This window comes from Apteryx mantelli, chromosome 5 (genome assembly GCF_036417845.1).
Source record: "Apteryx mantelli isolate bAptMan1 chromosome 5, bAptMan1.hap1, whole genome shotgun sequence".
Lineage (NCBI taxonomy): Eukaryota > Metazoa > Chordata > Aves > Apterygiformes > Apterygidae > Apteryx > Apteryx mantelli.
In genome coordinates, this window is record NC_089982.1 from 35486740 (window position 1) to 35512092 (window position 25353).

The following is a 25353-nucleotide window of genomic DNA, read 5'->3' on the forward strand; positions in this document are numbered from 1 at the left end:
TTATACAAGCTGCAAAATAGTTTAATGATTGAATTTGCCAGTATTATTTGAGATGGCAGGCATGTTGCTCTGGGGTCCACAGCCCATCTGAGAATGAAAGCCTTGCCTCTTTGTGTCCAAGATAACCTCTAAATGGACCAGTCTTCTCGTGAATTCTAAGCAGAACAACCTCCAGATCTCAAAAACATCTGATTCAGCACATATACAATGATGTTGTCTCCTGCCTGAACAACTTGGATCAGAGCATATCTTTACTGACAAATTTATCACAGTAAGCTTTCCATAACACACTGATCCCACCTCCTCACAAGACAGAAAACACAAATACTATCGTTTTCACATATGTAGCTCAGCCATACTTTCTTTATATATTATTTAGATGTCATCTGACTACAAGTGAGTCTAGAGAGAGGACAGTAGGAGGATTCCAAGTCCATTCTTTGATTCACAGAAATACACCTAGTAAGATCAGCAATTAAATATTTTTTATGTTACTACTAACTGAAACTGTTCCTCTCATGAGAAGGATTTCCAAGTCTCTCTTTCTAGTCTTTAGGTTTTGATGATATGGTCTTCTTTGGATGGTTTTCACTTGTATTGAAGAGAAGAGAATTGTTGCTTGATCATTCAGGCCCTGACAAAAAAGATTAGGAAACAGGAACGACATTATCCAATTCTGGTAATTTGGTATTCTAAATGCTAACCTAAATACCATTCTAGACTCCAATCTCATTTGAAGATTCAGTTTTTGAATCAACCTTTTAATGAAAAACACCTTACTTCACACTTATCACGAGCTTTGTGACTCGGAGATCAGCCATAAGAATAATTTTCAATTTTTACTGCACCTAATTTTGAGCCATTAATAATTTGGTGAATCAAGACCAAGAACAGAAACTATCAGAGAAAGCAAACTGGAAGCCAGTGAAGTCAGCCAACTTCCTTGTAAGCTTATACAAGCCTAATCCTGTGGCAAGAAAGCAGTCACATTCTGCATTAATAGGAACCTATACTTTGTTTCCATCTTCAACTTCTTGCACAACACTTCTGATTTCAAGTTACAGTCTTAGAGAAGAAAAAAAAACAGAATAAATGAAAAAACAAAGCAACATCTAGTTTCAATATAAAGTACTATCTTTCATTAGCAATGGTTTTCCTCTTATATCTGCCTGGGTCAAAAATTATTACAAAGAAAAAGACCTAAAAATATCTCTGCATTTTTCCTCAGATAGATGACATTATAACACAAGTGCTTTTAAAAGAATTCTTCACATTTGCTGAAGTCTGGAATAGGATGCACTACTTATAACAGAAGGATAACTGCAACCTTCCTTTTCTTCTTCAAATATGAAGAAATTAGCTTATCTTAATTTTAAAATCACTTAACATATGATTTTAGGAAACAATTCTAAAGAACATTGCTTGTTTCCATAAATGTGCTAATAACCATAAGATTCTTTATAAATGGTAATACAATATTATCTGCCTAATATGTACTGAAAAAACAAAGGGTGTTTAACATTAAGCAGGAGTATTACTATGAGAATTTTGTCCTGACAAAATAATGACTTAAAGCAATTATTAATCTCCATATGAACAAACTGCTTGAAGATATTGTCCTTTTTAAATGGTACAAAAATCAATCTAATCTTAGTAGCTATATTATTGGTACACTAGTCAACTTTTCCACCCTAAAATTCCACAGATTTCTCCCATCAGCATGACGTACGAATTATCAGTACAGAGGATGCAGGACTCATGACACCTAATTTGAGAAACCATGCATCAGTACATTCTAACACTAATAAATATGTATCTAAAAATATACTACCACTGACCTGCACGTGCATAACTGCTGTCAGCACAAATGGGAATGAATATTATTTACTTTAGTTCAAAAAAGTAAACTTCTGTTAAAAATACTGATAACCTAATTTGTTGGTTCAACTCTGAAATTATCACACTGGTTAAAACTGTTTGCTTTCTACTCCAATTTTAAAACATTGTCAGTGATGATGATTTTTCCTGGAGGAAAGGAACCTTGATCATGCATTATTTAAAATTTGGACAAAATTTATTTAGGGAACATATTTTAAAGTATCTCAACAAAATAACAAGTATTTTTGTGGCATAAGAAAAATATTCCATCCTCTTATTTATAAACCATACAGCAGATTGTAACCATTTCTCACACTTTTTTAATAAAAAGCATCTGTTGTATGCTAAAGCATACAAAGCATAACATTGATTTCAATGAGATCATTTACAGATATAGCATTGCCTTATTTTATAAATTGGTTTAAAATTACATTTGATGCATTTAGTTTTTTATAACTAGATTAGCCTAGTACTAACATAGCTGTGTAGCTGCTAGTTTGTTATCATTTTTTTGCTCCCAAATTATTTTATCAGGTTTATGGAACAGCCACTGGAAAACTATACATTACAGAAATTTTGTAGCTCCAGAGTTATTACCAATAACAAATATTTGGAGAATGATTAAATACACAGAACATGCAAATCGTCTTTTAAAAGATGTACTTAAAACATCTGGGTAGAAATAAACCAGAACACATATGGTATTTCAGTTTTAATTTCTTAAGAGGCTTTGATAACTTTGAAAAACAGTGTATTATGAAACATGAGGAAAACTGTTACAATGGAACCCCTCTTTGTATATGCACTGTAGAACAGATGATAAAATTCCCTCTTCATTGTGGATTTCCATGCTAGTTTCCTTGTCTGCAACCTCCACACTCTTTCAGCGTTTGGCTATAAAAAGAAAAATCTTACAAGAGGTGGGTTTTTTTGTTTTCTTTTGCTATTAAAACATATAGCAGTAAAAGGCTGACCTGATCAAATCAGAGCAGTAAAATGCACTTGGAAGCCCTAAGGCCTTCCTGAAATAGCAGTGACTTCCTGTATAATCACAGAGAAAACACTTCTGTCCCTAGCATGGTGAGTACACTGTAGAGATCCACTGGCGCTAAGGACAGAAACAGTTTTTCCTCATTGATAAGGAAAGTCAATCAGCAACAATTGCAGCATATCGACTGCAGCAGCACTGTATAGCTGGTACAGAACAAGAGTGACGATGAAGGAATGCATTTATTTCTGTGCTTGCTGCCTGTGGTTTGGTACTTCTCCCCCCTGCACGGGGGGGTCCAGTTCATGTAGACTGTGACCAGGTCACAACCCAGTCTTAGCTCCCTTCTCTTTAACCAGGGTCTTCCAAACCAGCTCTTACACCCAGCATGATTAGCATGACAGCATGATCAGCAAGGGTAACTGTCCCACCACAGCCACATGCACTGACAGAATGGTAATGCAGCGCTTCCTGCCTGTCCTCCTGCCTCGCTTTCCCCCCACTGTCAGGCTGCTCTCTCCCACACGCTGTGACCACCGTGACAGAATCTCTCAGAGAGAAACAATGGAACAGATTCCACTTTGCAATCCCTAGGAAAACATATAGAGAAGGTCCTACCCATCACTGAACCAATCTTTAGTTCATCACCCTCCACCTAAATCCTAATTCAAATAAAAGAAGTGGGGCATAAGTATACTTTAAATAGATTGCTCTCCTAGGCCAACATACCAGATACATTACAAGCTCTGTGCTGACAGTCTAAATACATATTAGCTTTATCACATTACCATTGTGAAAATAAAGATGAACCAGATGTATTTCAGTAAAAGAAAGTGAGTCTGCTGGCTGAGTGTTATATGGTAGGGTTTAGGACATTGCTAAAGTTATCATCCCTAAACATTTTAAGAGTAACCACTTAAATTTGATAATTTTCTGTATTTTAATTAGAGACTGTTTCAAGAAAGGTTTGAAGGTATGTTCTTAGGCTAGGGAAGGTGAAAAAGAAGCATGTTTTGCAAGAGACTGGCTGGTTGAATTCCTGTCTGATTGATAGAAAGTTTTTATGCTGCAAGGGTGATGTTGCAATATTAATTGTTAAGGTGCCTAGAGCCCTTGTATATGCATCTTCTTATTATTTAAATATTGAAATAAATAAACCATCTCACTTAAGCTACCAGCAATTCAGATTTGTTAGAATTCTTTCATTAATTTTGATGGTGCTGAACCCGGATCTGTTAAAAGACTCCAGAAAAATAAGTCAGTCAGTAGTCTCTTGTAACTTCTCAATGTAAATACCTCAGCTGTAAGAAATCAAGTTATCTAGGTTGCTTTCATTCATTAGGTTTTTAAATAACTAATGGAGTATTAAACTTCACTGCAGAAGTCAGGATTTGGGCTTGGCTAAATAATAATTCAAGATTACAAGAACATGCATTTTTGTACACTAAGCTTCAACCCCAGAGGAGATATACCAGAATCTCACACACACACACACACACACACACACACACAAAAAGCGCACAATTTCAAATATAATTACTGACACAATCTTAACTATAATGTTACAAACGTGATCTAATACATTGGTAAATATAAGAGTTAATAAAGCCAAGGAGTTAAATGTTTTGATATATTTAAGATCAGGAGAAATGAACCATCATTATTTAATATCAACTTTAATTTTTAAATGCCAAGTTCCCCTAAAAATGGTAGAGCCTAGGGAACTTTAAATTTAAATGATTATGATGACTAGAAACAAAGGAAACAATAAACTTAGCGGATGTTAAAATGCCTCAAAAAAAGCCAACTTACGCAGCAGCTTCTTGTTTTGACAGCCCTTTGATATTCTTCGCCAAATAATCATCTATGCCATCTTTGTCTTTGATCAAATGAACCCTAAATTTAAATGAAAAAAAATTAAAAGAAACACTGTGAGGTGCTGATATAGACTTCTGCAGCATGTGTAATATATTAGCATTGCCAAGTAGAGCAAAACACTGAAATATTGACAAAGTAATGTATCAGACAGATTCTATATAAACACATACAAGTATCTTTTTAATTTTTGGTCTGTAGCTGTTTTAAATCTTTATTTCTGCAAGAAAACAGAGTTGGTATCAGCTTTTAAGGACCTGGTTATCCTAGATTTCTATCCAAATTGCAGGAAATTTTGTATTAGCTAAATCAATATTAATTAAGCTATATACATTCAAACTGTTTTCTAAATTATAGCCATTACATTTTTGCATTTTCAGTATGTACCAGATAGAGTGGCCTGATCTGTTTTGTATTTAACTCTCTCTCAAAAAAAAAAAAAAAAAAAAAAACCACTCAAACCCAACTCATACATATTTTCCTCTGTGCAATGCAGCTGTTCTCATCTTTCTACAATTTGAGCAGCATATTCCAAAAGGTGGTTCACTAAGGGGGTAATCCAAAGGGTATTACAATATTATTATTACAATAATCCTAAAAACTTCAGGATGCATGGATCTAATCCTAAAATTTGAACTGTATGTCATTTCAGCTTTCACTTCAGCCATCATCTCTTTGCATCTCCACTGTAATAAGCAAGAAATGCCTTGCATTTTAAAGTATAACACACACTTACTGACCATAAAGTGAATTTAAATAGATTCTGATATCCCAACAGTAGAGAACATTATTTTTATAAGTAATGTGAATTTACTTTTTTTTTTTTTTTTAAGAGAGCATAAAGATCGTCTGGTTAATCATTCAAAGATAAAAGAAATGCAACATTAGTGTTGCACATAAATCTCTCTCCTTTCTCTGTCTGTATTACCTTGCTGTAACCTGTATTACCTTTCATTACAGGGATGAGTGTAAATACTTTTCATAATGTTAGCTAATATAAGCATGGTGCCCCTTATTGCTCTGAGAATACTAAAGACACTTCATGAAGTTCATTTAAATGAAAACCAAATAGCAAAGCAACGTCAAGATATTTTGACACTTCTGTATTTAAAACAATTTAATGGTGAAAGCTTCCAGCACAAATAGGGCATTTAAATTTGTTTCAGAATTTACTACTGAGCTGCACCAACGAATGCTCACACTTTCACGTAGGACATAACACACCTATATGACTTACTGCTGACTATAAAAAGTAGACCTAATAGATATTGCGGTAAAATTTAGTTATAATCAATATCAAAGTTTTCACACCAAAATAGTCACAGTCTAGGAAGATCATGTCATTGGGATAATGAAGTTAAGGCAACTATTGTATATTTTAAAATGATGCAAAATATATTCCAAGATGCTATATGTTTATATTAGATAACTGAAAAAAAATATTTGAAAAAAAAATATTTCTGAGTAAATAAATACAAACTATCCAGTAGACAAAAAAACAGCTGACCTGCACTTTAAGACTGCAAAAAGGAGCTTTTTTTAACATAACAAGAATATAGAGAACACTCCAGATATGGAGGACAAAAAAAGTTCCAAATTCCCAAACCGAAGTCAATGAGTCAATGACAACAAGCAAATTTCTAGGCGGCACTGACATCTAGTTGCAATTTAATCTATACTGCAGCTAAAAATATTCTCAAACTGGAATACTGAAAAGCCTGATGCTGCTGCACTATCTCCACAGAGATATTTCAATACTAAGCAATCAGAAAAAAATCCCCCAGAATCATATACAGTTTAGAATGTCATCTGCCTTATAGTTAAGGTACAAATTACTGAATTTTGGTTGAGAACTTGAAAAAGTTCCCTCTAACTTAAAAAAAGACAACTACTGTCAATGGGAAAAAAAACCCAAAGCAACAACTTTCAAACCAATTATTGTTTACATAAGATCTACGATACCGTGCATTAGACTCATGAGACTACACAGTCATCCAGCATAAAGAATTTAACAGAAATTACTGAATTACTGAAATAGTAAATACTTATTGCAGGCCCTGGCTGATATTATCAGTGATGTTAATGCAGCAACAACATAGAAAAGACAGACAGATTACAGTAGAAATTTCCCTCACCTCAATTATTATTTATAATTGCTTGTTATATGCAATAAGAATTAAAAACAAGAAAATGACAATGTGAAAAATTGATATTGTGACTTAGAACGGACAGTGTTTCATAACATAAGAGAAACAAGGTAAAGACAACACTGTGTAAGATGCATTGTTTCTTTTCTTCCAGAAGTTGTCACTTGCTTTTCCCAACTTAGTTCAGCCTTACTTCTCCAGTGCTCCCACGATGACTCACACTACATTTCATAAATAGTTTATCTAAAAATCTTCTTCACCTGTAAATTGGATTCTATTTAATTTTAAATCACTCTCTTCCATATTAAAAACAAATACATTTTAATCCAATGGACAACTAGCCCACAGCATTTTATACCACCTGTTCTTATAACTATTTCTCTTATACAGCAAAAAAAAAAAAGCTAATGATTTTTACTAGAAATAGACTTCATGATAAATTATATCTGGCTTTTTAATCAAAGGACAGAACAAAATAAAAACAATCATACAAAGCATGAAGGACAAAGCCAAACTGATTCTCATAACTTCCTATTTCCACTCCATACTCTATTAACTTAGACCCAAGTTTTCTCAACATTCCCTATAAAAGAAAACAGCAGAACTTGTCTTGCTCTAATCAACAGGGATCTACAGCATGGTCTAGACCATTACAGAATCTCACATTCCTTTTTTTGCAGGTAGGTACAACTTCTCTAAGAGTGGTAGAGAATGATCTTCTGGAATATAAAACTCCCCAAGTAAAGGAAAGAAACAAACCTAGTTCTGGGACAAATTCTTCAGCAGTGTAATTACCAGAAAAGGTGATGGCTAGAAAATACAGCTCCAGCCATCCCTTTTTTTTTTTTTTTTTTTTAACTCCCCCCCTTTTTTTTTAAGGTGACATCACTGCATTTCCTTTTTCTATCAGTGTGTGAGACGATGCCTATCAGTATGAGTCCCTCAGAAAGGCTGGGGCCAAGGATACCTTGTTCCTAGATCCTTGCGGCTTTTAGGCATGGACAAGCAACTGCTGAATTCTGAGATGCTCTGGGCCTTTGAACCCAAGGGCTATGGGGAACACTAGGATTCAAAACAAAACAAAACTCTGAAATGGAGGCAATTCCAGGAAAAATAGCATAAATTTTCAGGGTTACAATTAACTAATGAATACACTTGTTCTATTAAGTAGTGGGGCAGAGTAGTTACTGAAAGATCAGTACTCATCCAGAGAGAGACAAAAGTGTCTGGATACAAATAAATGTGAGGAGAACTGAATGCAACCGATTGGGTAGCCATGCAGGTGTGCATAGGAGGAAAATGGCTTCAAAGAGCTACGGCTCTGCTATATTTCAGCTTAATTCTCTCAGTTATTTTGTACAGTATTTTTTTTTCCAAGCCCAGTTTTATTCATCATATTTTGAGGTACAAAAGTGTATTCTGCTCAAAAAAAGAAGAAGAAAAATCTTGTTTTTCATCTGAAAAAGTACATTTTCAAGGAACTATACTCATATCTATGCAATATAATACCTGCTAATAGGAAATAACTTCCTACAGTTCTTGAAAAGGTTTTGAAAAATTAGGGTGAATTATCTATCTTGCATATAATACATTTCCCATTTTGCTCTTTAAAAAAAAAACAAACAACTTTTCTAAGAGAGAATTTCCTTGCCTTGATTTTTGCATTTTTAAATATTGTAGCAAAGCAAACATATTTTTTTGCCTTGGGACAGTTGATTGAAGCTATTCACGGTAAAAATGTTACTCTGCAAGAAAAGAGGCACCTACCTTGCAAAGTCTAATGCTGGGCAAACTGTTTGCTCTGTGAAGGTGGGATGCCCATGTGGCCTTTGTACGATCACTGGAGGCAACATATTCATTTTAACTAAAGGAAACAAATAAACAAAATCCACATTATTTGAAACCCTGTCTTCACAGCGATCCAGCTACTTATCCTTCTTCAGCTGATTGCCAGTAAACTCTCTTTCACTTCCATTGCATCCTATGTAAAACTGGGCTCCAGTTCCACAAGTATCTTTTCAGGCCTCAGCATTACTTTACTAGGACATAATGCACAGGAATGGTTATGATAGTCCTTTCAATGGCTTTCTCTATTTCATTGGGATGCTGTTGATTTGCAGAGGGGTAACTCTTTCAAGAGACTTGCATGTGATTCCCTATGCTTCCCCAAGCTATTTAGGTCTCAAGTAGGAATAATATTTTATTAAATTAATACATAAAGTGGAGAAATGATTGATCATGTGGTGTGTGGTGCAACAACAGGCATTATACTAACATTCAAAATAATAAATAATTGTAATAGTAACAACCATTTGAATAAAAATCCTAAGTAGCACTATACTTACATCACAGGATTATAGTTAGAACAAAAGCAGAAAACTCCACAGTTATGTAGAATAGTCTAGCTTGTCATTTTGAAATACATAAATGCTAATAGGACTTTTTTGTCATACAGAGCTACTGTGTTTTTTCCCCAAGTATTCAGTCTACACTTCCTACCATTAGAGTTTCAGCTGCCAGTTCCTTCGTTTTGCATGTCTGTGATCTGAGGACATTAGCAGCAGGAGCACCCTTACTTTTAAATTTGGTTTAATGTAGGTATTGCATGCCCTGCTGGTAGGCCTCAAGGCACAAACTTTTAATAGGGATGGGAAAACAGAATAAAAAAGGGGAAGGAGAGGTTAACTATTTGTTACATTTATGAAAGGAAATTTATTTTGCAGGAATAAATGATTGATACCAATCAATTTGATACTGAATTACATTAAAAGGCAAGCACAGTATTTTATAAATTAGCCTTTCTAGAAACAAAAGCCATCTCATTGTTGAAATATTTCACTGCAGTTACTGCAGAATAATTTTTTTTATTCTATTACTTAGAATAGAATAGCAACAGACAACTACCGGTTAAAAAGATAACATATGAAATTTACTTTTTGAGTCATTCTTTTAAAATTTAGTGCTAATGATAACATTTGTTACAGAATGAAAAATATTACCTATAAATAAACTAACTTACAATTGGGGTCAAGATTTTAGGCAAGTGTGTCATGGAAAAAAAATCATTAGAATAAAAAAGTACGGGTAATTAATCACTATTGAAGATTATGTGTCTTATAGAAAATGGCTGGTTTGTATCCAGAAGCAATATAGAAAAGGAAATCTCTTTTTAGGAAGATGCTATTCAGTGAGAAATAGTAATAAAAGTTTGGAACAACAGTATCAAAGATCAGACAAGATGCAAAACCTTCTACAGGTCTCTTATTTTTAAAGCATAGAGTGACCAAAAGCAAGGAGATCATGTCTTAACAGCAGCTGTTGAGTCTGGCAGGCAGGACAGCTGCCAGTCTGCAGCAGAGCAGTAGAGAGGGTATGTGCAGCCGCTGAAAGGAGGCCCAGAAAGGCCTGCTAGAGGCACTCTAACCATCAAAAGCTGTTGACAGCTCAGTGCACTTTGTGGCATGCCCCAGGTCCCAGGCTCCTGGTTGCTCCCGTAACGGACCAGGCTGGAGCATACAGCAGCTCCTCTCTGGCCTGTGCACTCTGGGTTCCCACCCCACAAACATCCAGCATGTCATGAGACAGACCGGTGTGCACACAGGTCTCATGCCAGCATGAAGCACACACACACTTGTTTTCCTGACCAACGCTTTACAAAGATTAAAACTATTGCCCTGACTTCTATTTCATCGTCGAAGTTTGCTTCAATTGAATATCTACTTCATTTTAATTTCAGAGGTAGGAGGTTGTTTCTGCATTGAAATGGCTGGTGTTTTTTTCTTACTTCCAAAAGACAATCTACATGTAAGCTACACCCACAGAAACATAGCAGATATCAGCAATGCATCCTTCAGAAACGTGCTCTATTACATTCTCATAAGTTTCTTTGATGATGATTTAAAAACTGGTAAATCTTACTACTTTTTTAAGGTCCGAGCTGCATCACGTATACATACAGCAAGTCCAACACTCACAGAATTCAGTAAAAGACAAGACGGCGCAGTTTGTCTCTAAAGAAGTGCTACCCTCAGTTCCTCCGGAAAACAGTGGGAATATTTCCGCAGGCTGGAATCCCTCCAAAGTCCACAGAGGCAAGTGGGAAAATGCCAACTGACTGTAACTGGTGCATTTTAGAAATTCCATTCTTTGCAACCCAATTCTTCCCATGCATTTTCTGGGGCAAGCATAAATCCAACTTGAAGCTGTGAATTTCCCAGGAAGAAAAACAGCCTAAGAATTAGTCATGGCTATGCCCAACTATCTTTGTGGGTGTCGGGGCATGACTTATAACCAAGCCTTCATTATTCTGAAAGCACTGATACGATGGGAGTAAAAACTCAACACATTTTAAAAATCCACAAAGTCAGGAAGTGATGCAATTTATTCCAAATAACCTGGATTACATCATGGCCCAAACCAGCATTATTTTTCATCGTGCTCCACCCATCTGTTCTGAATTTCTGCCAGCCTTACAGCTGCGCACCTCTGGACACAAGAGGGAAAGAGTCCTCAAGCGTTTCCCAGGCTTTACAACCTGAGAGAGAAACATATTTTTTCACCTTCACTTTTTAACCACCCACACTACATACCCTAAACCCTCGACTCTAGTAGGGCGAGGCAGCCTCACCTGCAAAAGCCCACCCAACGCAACTGACCGCTGGAGGGGAAGGGGCCCGTCCGGGGGCAGGACGGAGCCCTCGCTGAGAAGCCACCGCCCCCGGGCGCCCGACGGCCGTTTAACGGCCGCCCCCGGGCGGGGGAGGGGCCCCTACGCCCGTCGCCTCGCGCGGCGGAACAGCCTGTTTCCCCCATTTGCGCCCTAAAAACTAGCAGCGTTGTCTCCCCCCCCGCGACGGGACCCCCCGCCCCAGCCCCTCCGGGGCCGGAGGCGCCGCCGCCCCTCACCGTCCCGCAGGGCGCCGCGGCCGGGGGTGGCGCCGCGGGGCCCGGCCATGCTCCGCCGCCGCCGCCTGCCGCCTCGGCGGGACGCCCGCGGCCTCGCCATGGCAACGGGGGCGGGCGCCGCGGGGCCGCCCCGCCGCGGCCGGGCGCCGCCGCCCCCCGGAGCCTGCAGCCCGCGGGCCGCCCGCGGTGCGGGCGCAGGGGGCTTCTCGGGGAGAGCAGCTCCGGCCCGGAGCAGGAGGGGGCGGCGGGCGCGGCGCCAAGGCTCCGGCCAAAAGTAGCGGCGGCGGGCGCAAGGAGCGGGCAGAGCCGGCCCGGGGCGGCGATGGCGGCGGGGGTTTGGGGCTTGGGGGGCGGCTGCGCCGCGCCCGCCTGCGGCACGTCCCTACCGCCGGCGCGGAGGAACCGCCGGTGGCCGCGGGGAGCGGAGCGAGCGGCTCCGCGGGTCGTGTCCGGCAGAGGCCTGCGGGCTGGGCGGGCCGCGGGGTCAGGTTTAGGCCACGCAAAGTGCAGAAGCGGTGAGAAATCAGCACAGCCCGAGGTTTCCGGCATTGGCACGTCCTCAGTGTCCAAACCGCGGAGGACGTTTCTGAAGATCTCGCTGGCGAGATGGAAGAGGGCGCTGTGACTGATACTCCTCCCGTCTGCAAGAGAAACCAAATACGCTCACAAAAAAACGTTCAGCTACCCAGTGTAGAAAGACATTCGTTAGGAAATCAATGTACTTAAGTAACTGAAAGGTGTGTTTTCAAGACGCAGGCTTTTGACTGCTTTTTTGGAGCTCAAGTGGGATCGTCTCTAAAAGCCAGGTAGGTTTCTGAAGGTGGCAAGCAAGGAATCAGTGGCAATGTCATACTGCTACCAGTAAGGATGCTTGGTGGGCTGTCTCTTGGTTGTAGATGCACGCTTACAGAGAACAGGCTTTTTTCTTTCAGGACCTTTCAGGCATCCTTCGGGTCTTTTGAGCAATGGAAGGTAGGAGGCAGAAAATCCTGGAGTTAATCTCTAGGTAAGTGGCATACTGTGGAAGGTTTTGGTTTGTGGAATATTTTGTCACTTCATGTTGATGAGAGCATGCTGCCCAGTTTACTGTGACAGAAGAGGAACTACCCTTCTAAAGGACTGATCAGCTCGGGAGTCTGGGCGTTTATAAGACATGGAAATAGGGAAAAGGAATGAATGAGCTTTTGCTAAATACAAATCAAAAGGATAAAAGAAACCATAATCGAGATGTTAAAGAATACAAAGAGCAGAGATTTTGCAGTAGCCTGTATTCCGTTGTTGGAAACTTGACACCAGCAGAAGAGGTCATTTTTAGCACAGATTTGACCTGGTTGTTATTGCTAAAACTGGCCGGAAAACTGGAATGTCAAAATCAATGGTTATAATCTATTTTGGAAGGATCAAGTGGACAGAAAGCACTTCATCAAAAATGGCATTACCTGTTTCTGAGTTGATGGCAATCGGAAGCAAATGATCTTGAGTGTTTATGGGTCAGTGTTCTAACGGATAAGTCAGAAGTTGACAGGGTACTTAGCTGATATCAAATCGCACTAGAGAACAGCATGACCTATGCCTTACCCAGCTACAACATATAGGGAAAACACTGCTGTACTGTGGTATGCTTCAAATGAGTGACATATGCTGGAGGTCTCACGCTGCCAATGTTAAAATGTCCTTGGAATTTGAAAATATTTTAAATGCCAATTTCCTAACTCAAAAAGTGTTGCATTCAACACAGGGGAATTCTATATTAGACCTCATCTTGACAGATAAAAAGGAATTGATCACAGAACTAAAGATTAGTCATAGCTTAGGTATAAGTGATCATGATTTGATCACATTTGTTATGTGCAAATAGAATTAAGTCCAAACCAGTAATATATATACTTGGTGCTTTGAAAGGACTAATTTTATAAAGGTGAAAACAATTACAAGGTAAATCAGTTGGGAGAAAGAATTTAAACTGAAATGAGAGAATGATAATTGGAAATGGTTTAAGAATGCTAGCCTAAATACCCCCAAAGCCATAATCCCACAACTAAGAAGGAATACATTTGTTGAAAAGCCAGTGTGGCTTACAAGGAAAACATACATGACATAGAAGACGGAATGTAGTATTATACATATAAACTGGAACTGAGGAAGTGTCAAAAATTACTGTGGGAAGCAAAAGGTTATAAGGGAAAATATATATGGTCAACAGAGTTAAAATGAGGAAAAGGAAAGATTTTTTTCCAGTACAGAGCATAGAAATATGATCTGAACAGTGATAAGACCCATCAGCAGCTGAAAATGACAGCTTTAGTCAAAAATTTGGAATGCTAAAATATATATATTTCTTCTGTGCATTTGGGAAGATGGCAGATGATGTAGTTATGTTGTATGGCATTGAAGAGTAGCTTTCTTTTCAAATGATAATGTAGGAGGATGGTTCAGCTTCAATTACTAAAAGAAACCTCTGGCATCAGAGAGTTTTGAATGAACATCTCAAGAAGCTGTGTACACTATCAGTGTTCATTTTCAGCAGGTCTTGGAACACTAAGACATGTACATAAAGAGGGTAAAGCTAATAGTCTTCTAAAACTTTGAAAAAATAAATGGGATAACAGTAGTTCACATGAACATGACATTGGTCACAAGCCAAATACAGAACAGCCAATATAAGATTCAGTTAATTAAGAATTTAAAAGAGGACAGATAATTCCAATTAACATGGGCTTCTGCTAAAAAACAGATCCTGGCAAATGGATTTTGTTTTGTTAATGAGATTGCAAGTTTCACATATTGCTGTAATTTGATTATACCAGAGTAAAGCATTTGCATTATTATCATACGGCTTTTTGCATGAAGCACTACAATGACACAAGTATTTGTGTACTATACCTAAACTTACAAAGAAAACTTATAAAAACTGAAAAAGATAAAACATGAGATTGAAAGTTAATGGCAATTTTCTGGAAAAATATATTGAAAAATTATCCTGAATACTTTACAAGCAGTCATTTTACACCATGGGTAAGAGACTTCTGCATTAAGCATATATAATTAATGTGACTTGGAAGCAAAGTAAGAATTTTTTTATGGAGACATTTTACATGTTCAAAGGATCCTGCATGCCAAACAATATATAACTTATAGGGGACACTCTTTAATAAAGAATCAAAGGCAGTCTACATCTGTGTAGTAATATAAAGAGGCAGTAGTCTTTCTGTGGTTAAGGATGAAACCAACTCCTATTACAAAGCTGTGTTGTAGCACCAATATAATTTGCCTAGAAATGTTTGGCCTGAAAGTCCTGAAGGGAAAAAGTGTCTATTCATGAAGAAAAATATTTTTGATTGCTAACATTTTTTGTTGTTATCACTGGGTTAGGTCCTCTTCCAATTCTATAAGCACTGATAGTATCCAAGGAACATTACTAGTAGGAGATCAACTTCGCAATAATTGCTTGTGTACCTCCAAAATTCATTTGCTTAAGCAAAATTTTGTGTTCAGATGTTGTCTTATTCAAGTATCTAAACTGTAGATGCAAAAAGCGCAATATATTGATCATCGTATGTAGCTGTTACCCTTAGGAAATGTGTCTGTGCAACTTTAATGGTTGGCTGAAAATGTGATTGTTAATATACCGTCTACATTTAGATGCAGCAACGCCAAAAACTTACCAGAGCATACTGGATACTCTTGAATACTGCTCATAAAACTAGCTAAGAATCTGTGAGCTATTACTTTAACTATATTTAATAAAAAATGAATAGGCGTTACAGTTCATAAAAGACAGTGTAATGATCCATGTAGGATCGTTACGCAATTGAAATTGTGTAGGGCACCCCTCATCTTCAAATGATCCCTCTGCTTCTAATGGAAAATACAGGAGGGAGCATCATATTACACAAGCCTGTTCTGCTCCTCCGTCTTTGGCCCCTCATAGTTTTGATTTTTCCCATTATCTGTTACCTGTCCACCACAAAGATCAAAACTGTAATGTCCCCACTCCTCCATTGTAGAAGGGAGGACAGAGAAAGAGACTTGGGGAAAACTAAAGTGATTCTGGAGAACAATAAATGAAAAAGGAGAGAAGAGAAAAGGCTGGAGGGTCAACAACACAAAAATAGGAGCAGGGCAGCACTGAGCATGCTACCAGGGCAGGAATCACTGTTCCTTGATGGGTACAAAGAGCCAGTGCAGGCTGCAGCGGGGTGCTCCGTGTGGAGACATGACAAGATGATGGAACAGAAATAATCTCCTGAGTGTCTGGGATTTCTTTCATCAAACTTCCTCCTCCGGGACCAGGGCCAGATTTAGAAGGAGGTAAATGAGAAAATTCTGCAACTCAGTGAGACCTTGGATGGCATACTAAACCAGACATTGGTTTGGGACAAACTTTAAAGTTGTCTCTGTAACTAGTGTTGTTTTTCATACCAAATGAAATATACAGAAACTTTAGAAAACCAAAGAATTTCTGCAGACAAATCCTGGAAGTTTGGCAGTCAATACCTCTAACCTCAATTTTAAAGTTTCATGTGAACTTTCTTTAAAACGAAAGAGCTACAAACCTGTCATCTCTCAAAACAAATAATCTTTCAGTAAAATGATTCATTTTGCCTATGCACCTTTTCCTTAGAAATGCTATTTCTCTCTCACATGTATATTTTTCTGATGTTCCTATATTAGTGGAAAGAATAACTTACTGTTCTATGCAGTTAACCATAGGCCAGGTACCACCAGCAACTGTTTCCCCTTACACACACATAGAACCACTTCCTCAAGCACAATACAATGTTTTTCTTCCATAGTACACTCTTCAAAATCATATTTCAGTGCTTTATTCATAATCACTCTATATGTGCTGCTACCACTCTGTTTTCTTTAGAGATGAACATGAGGAATTTGTGGGCCAAACTGCTAGCATGGAGCCCAGTTTTGCCATTTATTGAGCAGCTGCTTTGATGGTAGGTATTGGTGATGCTGTAAAACTTGCTGATCAGGTACCAGCATGAAGCTAGCGCTTAAGGAAGCAAGCATGGTAAACACAGAGCCATCACAAACAGAGGTCCTGATAAAAGTAGGAATTAGCCATTTCACCAATTCTTCTGTTTTATTGCAAGGAAGGATCTGCCAGACAGGATTGGATACTGCTTTTTTGACAGCAGTAATATGTACTTTGAATATAAAAGTTAACCTTTACTATAAAATCCATCATTTTTAACTTTAGAGGCAGTTGTAATACATAACTAAACTGTCTGATTTGCATCTGATTTTTTCTTTACAGCAAATACCTATTTAGATCTGAAAAAGCAGTATCACGCTGACTAAAGATTTCTAATGTGGGAATTGCATCCTGTTTAACTAACCTTAGCAATGTCTCTACCTCATGTATCTCCTTTTTTAGCTTTCTGTTTGAATGATGAGATGGAGACAGCAGCGCTGATGAAGATCAAACAACTTACAGTGTGGAAACTACTATAAGAATCTCTAGTCTTGCTATTCATTATATACCTATTATGCATCAATATACCAGATTGTTGTCAAGTTCCACTGCTGGCATAATAGGCTCAGGAAAGAGCCAAATATTTGTAAGAGAACTCAAGTCTCCCGAATCTTTTTTCTACTGTTCTTGTCATGTTTCATCTCACTGTAGCATGCAGCTGCTATTTAGATGCAAGTGTTCCACAGTAATATTAGAGTGAAAGGATTAGATAAGCTTTCATTCTATCAGGCTTTCCATTTCTCTTTGCTTATGTCAGTTTAAACACTATAATAGGAAACTAAACATAATGGGATGGTGTTTTGCTACTCTAACATGCTGGTGAGCATTTATTTGTATAAATTGTTCTGTTCGCTTCAAATGAAACCCCTCATACAAGTGAAAACTTAATCACATAAGTAAACCTTTCCCAATTTAGCCCTAAACAAATAGTTCTAAGGGCTGATACAGTTAAGAAGAGGATAAACATAATTATGGCTTACTAAAATAAACTATGGTTATTTCAATAACAATCTAGTATTAATGTTATGAAGGTATGGAATGTGCCATGGTAATAATGGGGATTAGGGAAGAAGACATGCAACAAAAGATGAGAGGAGGTTTTTTTTATTTTTGCAAAAATAACCTTTCCTCTGCCATTGAAATAAGGGCTACAATGGGCAAAAATCTCTCTTCTTCTGAGCTCATTGTTCTGCAGGCCTGGAGATTTGAGTTTTATGTTATTAAAAAGAGGATATAAATATTTATTTGTAGTCCTAGAAGGTCCAGAGATACTGCACTTCAATGTTACGCCTCTCACAAATAATTATTTGGGCTGCTCTAAACAAACTGGCTTTTCTTGTCTCTCTGAGTCCATATTGGTTGGATTCACGGTAACCTAACACATCTCAGAAATGTTTAGACCAGTATTTCTTTAACCTGAGAGACATCTACAGAATAAATGAAGAGGTGGCATAGTATAAAGGTTCTGTTAGCATTTGTTTGAGATCACCTATGAAACTTACTCATGAGTGATGGCACCACAAGTAATACTGCTTTCCAAAACTCATCCTCTTAAGTCTTTTATATCACACCATTGTAGGCCCTATATGTCGGAGTGGGGGGACGGGCCCGGAGTAACGATGAGTCTCAATATGAGTATGGTCGTTCTCCCTTTATTAGAGCTTACACAGAGTATATATAGACAGGCGATAGAGCATGTGCTAGCAATAGCTGTATGATTGGTTTACAGTCTCTGTTCACGCGCCTAAAGCGAATACATGATTGGTGCAAGGTTGCTGTTCACGTGGAGGGGTTTGTCGGCCCCCTCCTTTACTTGTTTACCACCACTTGCCTTCCCCTTTTGTAATGGTCTAGGAATGTTCAAGGACAGCTCACATAGCCATGGGATCCTCCCTCCATCGTGAAGACAGGATTGCTCACTTCTAAGAGATCATGCCCCTTTTCACTTAACCATTCTTCCACACCTATATTCTACAGATATTACAGAGAAAAATGGCCCAGAATTAAAGAGTTTTAGAAACATTTATTCTGAACATTTTCTTATGGTCATCTATCTGTAAAGCTCTGCATACTAGTTATCAAGAATCTAGTGATATACAGCACAGCAATGAACAAAATTGACCCAACATACACTTTGTATGTAATTGCAAAAATCTTTGAAGTCAGTTCTCCAAGATCTTCAAAAACAAACATGAAAGGTTGTAAGTTAATTTTAAGAAACCTAAATAATGACTGGATTTTAGGGAAGTAGCTTTAGATTTAAAAAATGTTGGTCAATGTATAGGATCCTCTCAACCTCTAAGAGGAGAAAATCTCCCTCTCCTTCCCTCTGCCTCTCCCTTCCTTTCTCTACTTCTCTCTCCCTCATAAAACTTTTGTTTTGGAAAGTTGTGTTCAGTGGACAAAAGTCAAGCACATCAGTCAAAGTCTTGATAAATACAGGAATCTCATAGCCAAACAATTTATTACAATCAGCTTCAATTTATCCTGTTTCTGTGATTGTTTGCCTGAATTCAGGTATTATTACTCACAGATCTACAGGCATACATCACCTACTGAAACATTTGTAACATTAGCAACTTACTTGCTTTAGCTTGTTTCGAAAACTTGTCTAGAAAGATTTACTTAAAAAGTTAATCACATAGCCTCACTGACTCAGCTCATAAGTACAACTTTTTCATCATCATAACAATATCTGTGTGACATCTAGCTTAGCATCATGAATTATGGGGTAAAGGATAAACAACCCATTAAGAAATTAAAGGCCCAGAAAGGTGTAGTTTGGTAAAGGATAAAAAACCCCCACAGGGTATGTATAATCAGATCTCTGTCCCCTGAAGAGTAATTGTTATCTTTCTTTCATGAGCGTCAAAGACCTGGAGCTTCTCAGTGCCTCAGGCAAGTCAGTTTGAAGGTCCCCTTCATGACTGAATGGAAGATAGTAATCAGAATTTAGGTTGAGACTATTTATTCTATAGAACATTAAAAAAATTTTTATTTTGGAGTTGATACAGTCACTGTAATCATAGTTAGAAAATTTTACTGTTATGTGTATTCAGCGTGCCATTGTCTGTTTACTTTGGTTTATGTTGGCACAACATGCCTTGTTTCATGGAGAACTAGACTAAGTAGCTTTGCCTAATACAGTTATCCCCATTTAATTTATGTGGTCTTCAGTCTGTAATAAACGGAAGCCTGTGTGAAAGAACAGTGACTTCTGGATAAAGATGTCTTTACAATCCCAAGAGAAATAAGTTATTCTTAAATACGTTTTCATTTCCTGAGACTAATTTATCTCTGCAAGTATAAATAATTTGCAACAGATTGAGACAAATTACAATAAATCTGTGCATTGTTACTTAAAACATATACAGTCAATATCCTGACTGTTGTAATTAATTAAATATGTCTTTCTTTATACTAATGGAAGGGAGTAGTATTTTCAGACCTTCAGGTTCCTCTGAGTGAATTTCATGATTCCAGGTATGTGCCTGAACCAGAATGTAAGTAAATCAGAGGAGACGCAATGAAAATGAATGACTTAAGTAATGACAGTAGAGTTATCCTGCACAGTTCTCTTCCTTTTTTGATAGATTATGCTGGAGATGGCGAAAAAATTATTTGACATCACTAGAAAGATTAATAGCTAAAAAGCAAGCTAGCAAAAGGTGCTCATATTAATTTGTACTGAAGGATACATTTTTTTCCCCCAGTAAGCAGGAAGTCCTAAATTTTACACTTGGTCCCTGAAGATTGTTTCTTATTTCTATTAAACTCTTCTTATTGATTTCTAGTTCTGGTCACACCTGTGCATTTTATCTCAGCTTAAATTAAGTTGTAAACAGTGACACAAACAAGTAACTACGTACTATTTATAGATAACATTTCATAATTGAGGTCCTGAGACCTTTGTGCACTGCTGCAGTGCAAGTAATAAACAGCAATATGTTAACTGCTTAGAACAGATGTGTTCTGAGGCCTGGAGATCTGAAATGCTCTTTGCAGCTGACTTGCAGAACACTGTCAGTGACAACCAGCGTTGCTTTTGGCCTGCTTTCACTTGGCCCATGATTTGTGTAACATATTCAGTTGGGAGAATAGCACCCAGTCATGGATCACCTACATTTTAAATGTTTACCTATTTAGGTTCAAAACTTAAAGTAGCTGGAGTGAAAACAGCATGGAAAGGCAGTTTCTAGGAATCTATTAATGTGTTATCATTCCAGAGTACTGGGACATTTAGTGCCTCACCGAGACAGTGTGCCACTGACTTTGTCCGCATTTTCCTCTTTTGCTAATACACCAAAGATAGGCACTGTCCCCTCTGGGGACAGTAGGTCTGGGGCTAAATGGATGTTTTTGCTCCACTCTGTAAACTCTTTTGTACCCATAAGGCTAAGAAGTGTGGCTCTTTTTAGGTACAGTAGATGTTTACATAGAACTTTGGGAACTTTGGGGATGAAAAGCACTATGTAAACATATACTTCCACTTAACTTCACAATGAACTTAATGTAGTGTGATAAAATCACTGCATTATATTAATGTAATTTTGTTTTAGTTTCCTAACTAAATTATTCCAAGGAAGTTTCTGAACAACATGTGATTGTTGTTCTCAGCCAGCCACAAAAATGATACTGAAATTCTAATTGGATGCCATTTTAACATTCCCTATAAGCGACATGAATATTGGCTTCATTTATTAATTGTAACTGATTAGCCACAAGGCAAACATTTAATTAAACCTTGAGAGACAATAACATTGCACATAAATTATCCATTTAAGAGCACATAGGTCTTTACATTTCATTAAACATAGTTTAACCAATAACCACACATCTTAAGCTCAATCTGTGTTTGAACAGGTTTGAAGTCAGGAAATCCCCCAGTGCATTGGTTTTTTTCAGTCATTTATTTCTTGATGCATTTTGATTTGTATTTACTTACTATTTGTTCATGCTGCTTTCCTGATTAGTGAGACCATCAGTCATATCATCAGTCCTACCAAATTATTACTTTCTAAATTATTTCAGAATATTCTCAAAGGTACATTAGGTGCTCAAGAGCTTTTTAAAAGCAAAGATCAAAACAAATGCAATGTTATATAGCTATATTTTTGAGGTTTTTGCTTTGAATTATTCTTGTCCCTATAGAGCTTCCTTCTATTCTTCTAGAACTGAGATTATTTTTCCTACCAAAACACATGCTCATTGTTATGTTTGTTTTTCTGAACACTGCCATTATATTGAATGCATGTTTGAGTATGCAATTCGGGTGTAAGCAGCAAGATGACTGCTTAACAAAATAGTATGAGGCTTAATACCCAATTATTCCTAAAAGCTCCCACACGTAACATGAGTTTGAATGGACTATAATCTGCTCTGTGAAGTAATTTAAGAAGTAGGAACACTCTCAAAGTATCCATGGTCATGCATGAGCTTTGTGGACAGGTAATTTTTCTACAGTGTATGTTGTCTACCTGCTGCATTTTCTGAATAATGTGGAACTAGGCAAAAACATCTGACAAGTCGGTGAGAAAAAAATTACCCCAATAAAAATAGTTTTGCTAGTATAGAATAACACTCTTTCTTTCTTCAAATGATTTTAAGATTTATAGCCCAACCTCAAAGCCATAAGAATTTGACAAATATATTATATATACCATTAAATACTGTTTCATTGTCCTATGATATTGCCTAAGGAACACAGGGAAGCATGATGTGAGGTTTGCTTGATTTTGCTTCAGTGTATTTATATTTATAGGAAAGAGAAATTACACAAGTGTGCAAACACTTACAGGCATTAGACATTGCAAATATTTTTTGGAAATAAGTCAAAATGAAAGCATAGAAACTAAGGAGGTTCCTGTAAGTGTCACTGCCAGTCTGTGTGCCTGCCTTCCTCTTTACCTGGATGTTGTCTGAGGAATACTCTTCTTAGAGCAGAGACCTTGTGTCTCTATTTTCAAAGTGTCTTATTTTTACAAGCACTGGGAAAACAGCTTCTACTTTAATTGTGGGAGGAAAGCACTTCTGAAATTCAGTCTTAGGGGCACTACCAAAGCTTTGCAGATAGTCACTACTAAGACATTAAAACCAGACAGGTTACTCTTATTTGTAATAGACATTTTTGAAAGAAATTGCCCAGCTCAAGTACATGATCTCCACCAAGGGACCCAGTGTGAGGACTAAATGTGTTTTATCAGATGGGCCCTCTCATATCCCAAGCCAGTTACAAAGCAATATTCTTTGTATATGTTGCCTCTTTTTCTTCAGGTCTAGAGACAGGCTGTGACTTCTTCCCTGTTTTTTTTTTCCTTTTAGGAAAGACATTTATTTTAGATTTGGAAAGCAGAGGAAAAAAGAGGTAGAAATCAATTATCAAATAAAAATAATCAGACAAAAAAACCCCAAAGCTGAAATACAATAAATTTGCATAACTGTCTGTGAAGTTAAATGTAGGTTACTCCATTCATGTACAAAGATATTTAGGTGGCAAATGGAAACTAGCTGCTGTGATGCACATCACATTCATATATAATTGAAGCACCCAAGAGTAAAATACTCAGGCACAATAGATGACAACTGATAAGAGAAGTAGTATAAAATGGGAAGTACAAAACTCTGGGGAGTATAGAGAATATCTAACACAGGCTGAAGAACCTACAATAGCTATATTTAAATTACCAGATAATACAAAAATAATAACAACTGAACTGCTGAAGCCAGAGTTCAGTGAAATACTGCCAACACACAGAGCTACTGTTGGAATGATACTGTGCAAACCAGGGATAAATCAGTAACATTTACCTGATTTTCTTCTTTACTGCGATTCACAGAGAAGAGGAAGATTTTCATTGGTCGCGGTATGTTCAGAACAGCGTAGCACCGGTTCCTCAGCATAAACCCATGTCCCTGGAAGAACTGCTTCACTCACTCACTGTGGGTCTGACTCGAAAGCAAGCACGGGGAGTACTCTGATGGAGCTGCCATTTGTTGCTGTTTGTTGTCCCTCAATCTTTAGGGAGATCTAAGTGCAACTCAAGGTACCGCTGGTCCAGTCCAGCCTTTTTTCCACTTGTTTGTCTAGTCAAAGTAACATCTTTTTGAGAGTGAAATTGAAGACAGCAGCTGGCAGTGGCAATTTAGAAGCATAAATTCTGTAAAGGACATATTGCTATGGAAATAGAGGAACCTGGATGAGTGCAGTTGCAATAGGCTTTGACATAAATGCCTTTGGCTTGTGGTGGCCACATGACCAAAACTGTTGAGGCAAATTCCTTTCTAAATGTGAAATTGGAGTTTGTATCAGACAGTTTCTTCTGAATTCAGCTTTAGGAGAGTATAATATTTATGTAAAAGGGATATTCTTGGCATTGATTCTTCTGTGGACAAACTTCAGGCTATTGAAACCAGTACACAAACATGTAGCGTTTTTACACCAGCATTTCCTCAGGCTCACAGAAATTGGGCATATTGTCTACCTTGTTCTATTCTGACCATCATTTTGAGCAAAGATGTAGGCTTTTTGATTTTTAAATCTCTCCAACCCAAGAGGAAGAGAGGATGATACTAAGGGCTCTTTTTCTTGGGACATGACTGTAAATTCAAGACCTTTATAACAGTTTGTTATATTTATGTCATAACAATATCAGTCTTTAGCTCTGTGGTTAGATGTTGCCAGATACACATTCTTACATGGTGATTAATGATAATTTATTTGATTTTATTTGAACGATGTTATTTAATCAGTTTCAGCTAAGTACTTAGTATCTCTGTCTTGAAACAAGCTGAAATTGCAGTTCAGTAATCTAGCCCAATTTATCAAAGCAGATTGTCATGCTTATGGCACAGTAATGCCCATGTGGAAGTGTGAGATCAAGAGCTCCATAGCACTGCCATGAACACTTGTTTTTTGTGTTTTGCTCTTGGGAGAACCCAAAGCACCAATAGTTACTTATTTTGTTCTTTCCAGGAAAGATTTATTCAAAGTCCATTCCTCTCAGATGAATTACTTATGCACGGAAAATGCATCAAGACACCACTTACAGGTGTCTTTATCACAGGTAGTAGCAAGGGTAGGACATCAACATAGACATATGGATAGCTCATAAAGTAAAATGATGCAAAATTCATGAAATAGAGATTTCATGAAATAAAATGAAAATCATACATATGTTCCTCAGATCACCACTGATTGCTTAATGGAACAATTTTGATTTAAACTTTGTAAGTCTTTGCAGAATACCTGCGTCATTTATAAGTGAAAAAGCACTAATCAGACCTGCCATTCAACCTTAAAAAATTCCTTTCAGTTAGGTAGTTTCTTATCCAAAAATCTTGTGTTTATTATAAAGGTGGTATAATATCTCATTCTTATAAGGCCAGAAAGTAGCAGGTTAGAAAAACAGACAGTAAAATAAGTCTTCAGAAAAAAAAATCACTTTATATTTTGGATGCTGTTTGCTATACTTTCACTAATTGATGTAAAGTTATCATAATATAGGTAGGGGAAGAGTTCTACCTTTGTATTGTTGCACAGTATAAATAGAGGAGATATATAGCTGATAATT

At 37.5% G+C, this 25353-nt stretch overlaps 1 protein-coding gene across 1 annotated transcript in view; it reads right to left on the minus strand.

Moving 5' to 3' along the window:
• The window catches only part of TTC29 (tetratricopeptide repeat domain 29), a 134020-nt gene extending 125273 nt beyond the window's left edge, over positions 1-8747 (minus strand). Inside the window, exons 1-2 of the mRNA XM_067297115.1 lie at positions 8656-8747; positions 4679-4762 (exon numbers count right to left, since the gene is read on the minus strand). Of these exons, the coding sequence (XP_067153216.1) occupies positions 4679-4762; positions 8656-8747 (176 nt within the window). The remainder of the gene's footprint in view (positions 1-4678; positions 4763-8655) is intronic.
• Between the last annotated feature and the right edge of the window lie 16606 nt (positions 8748-25353).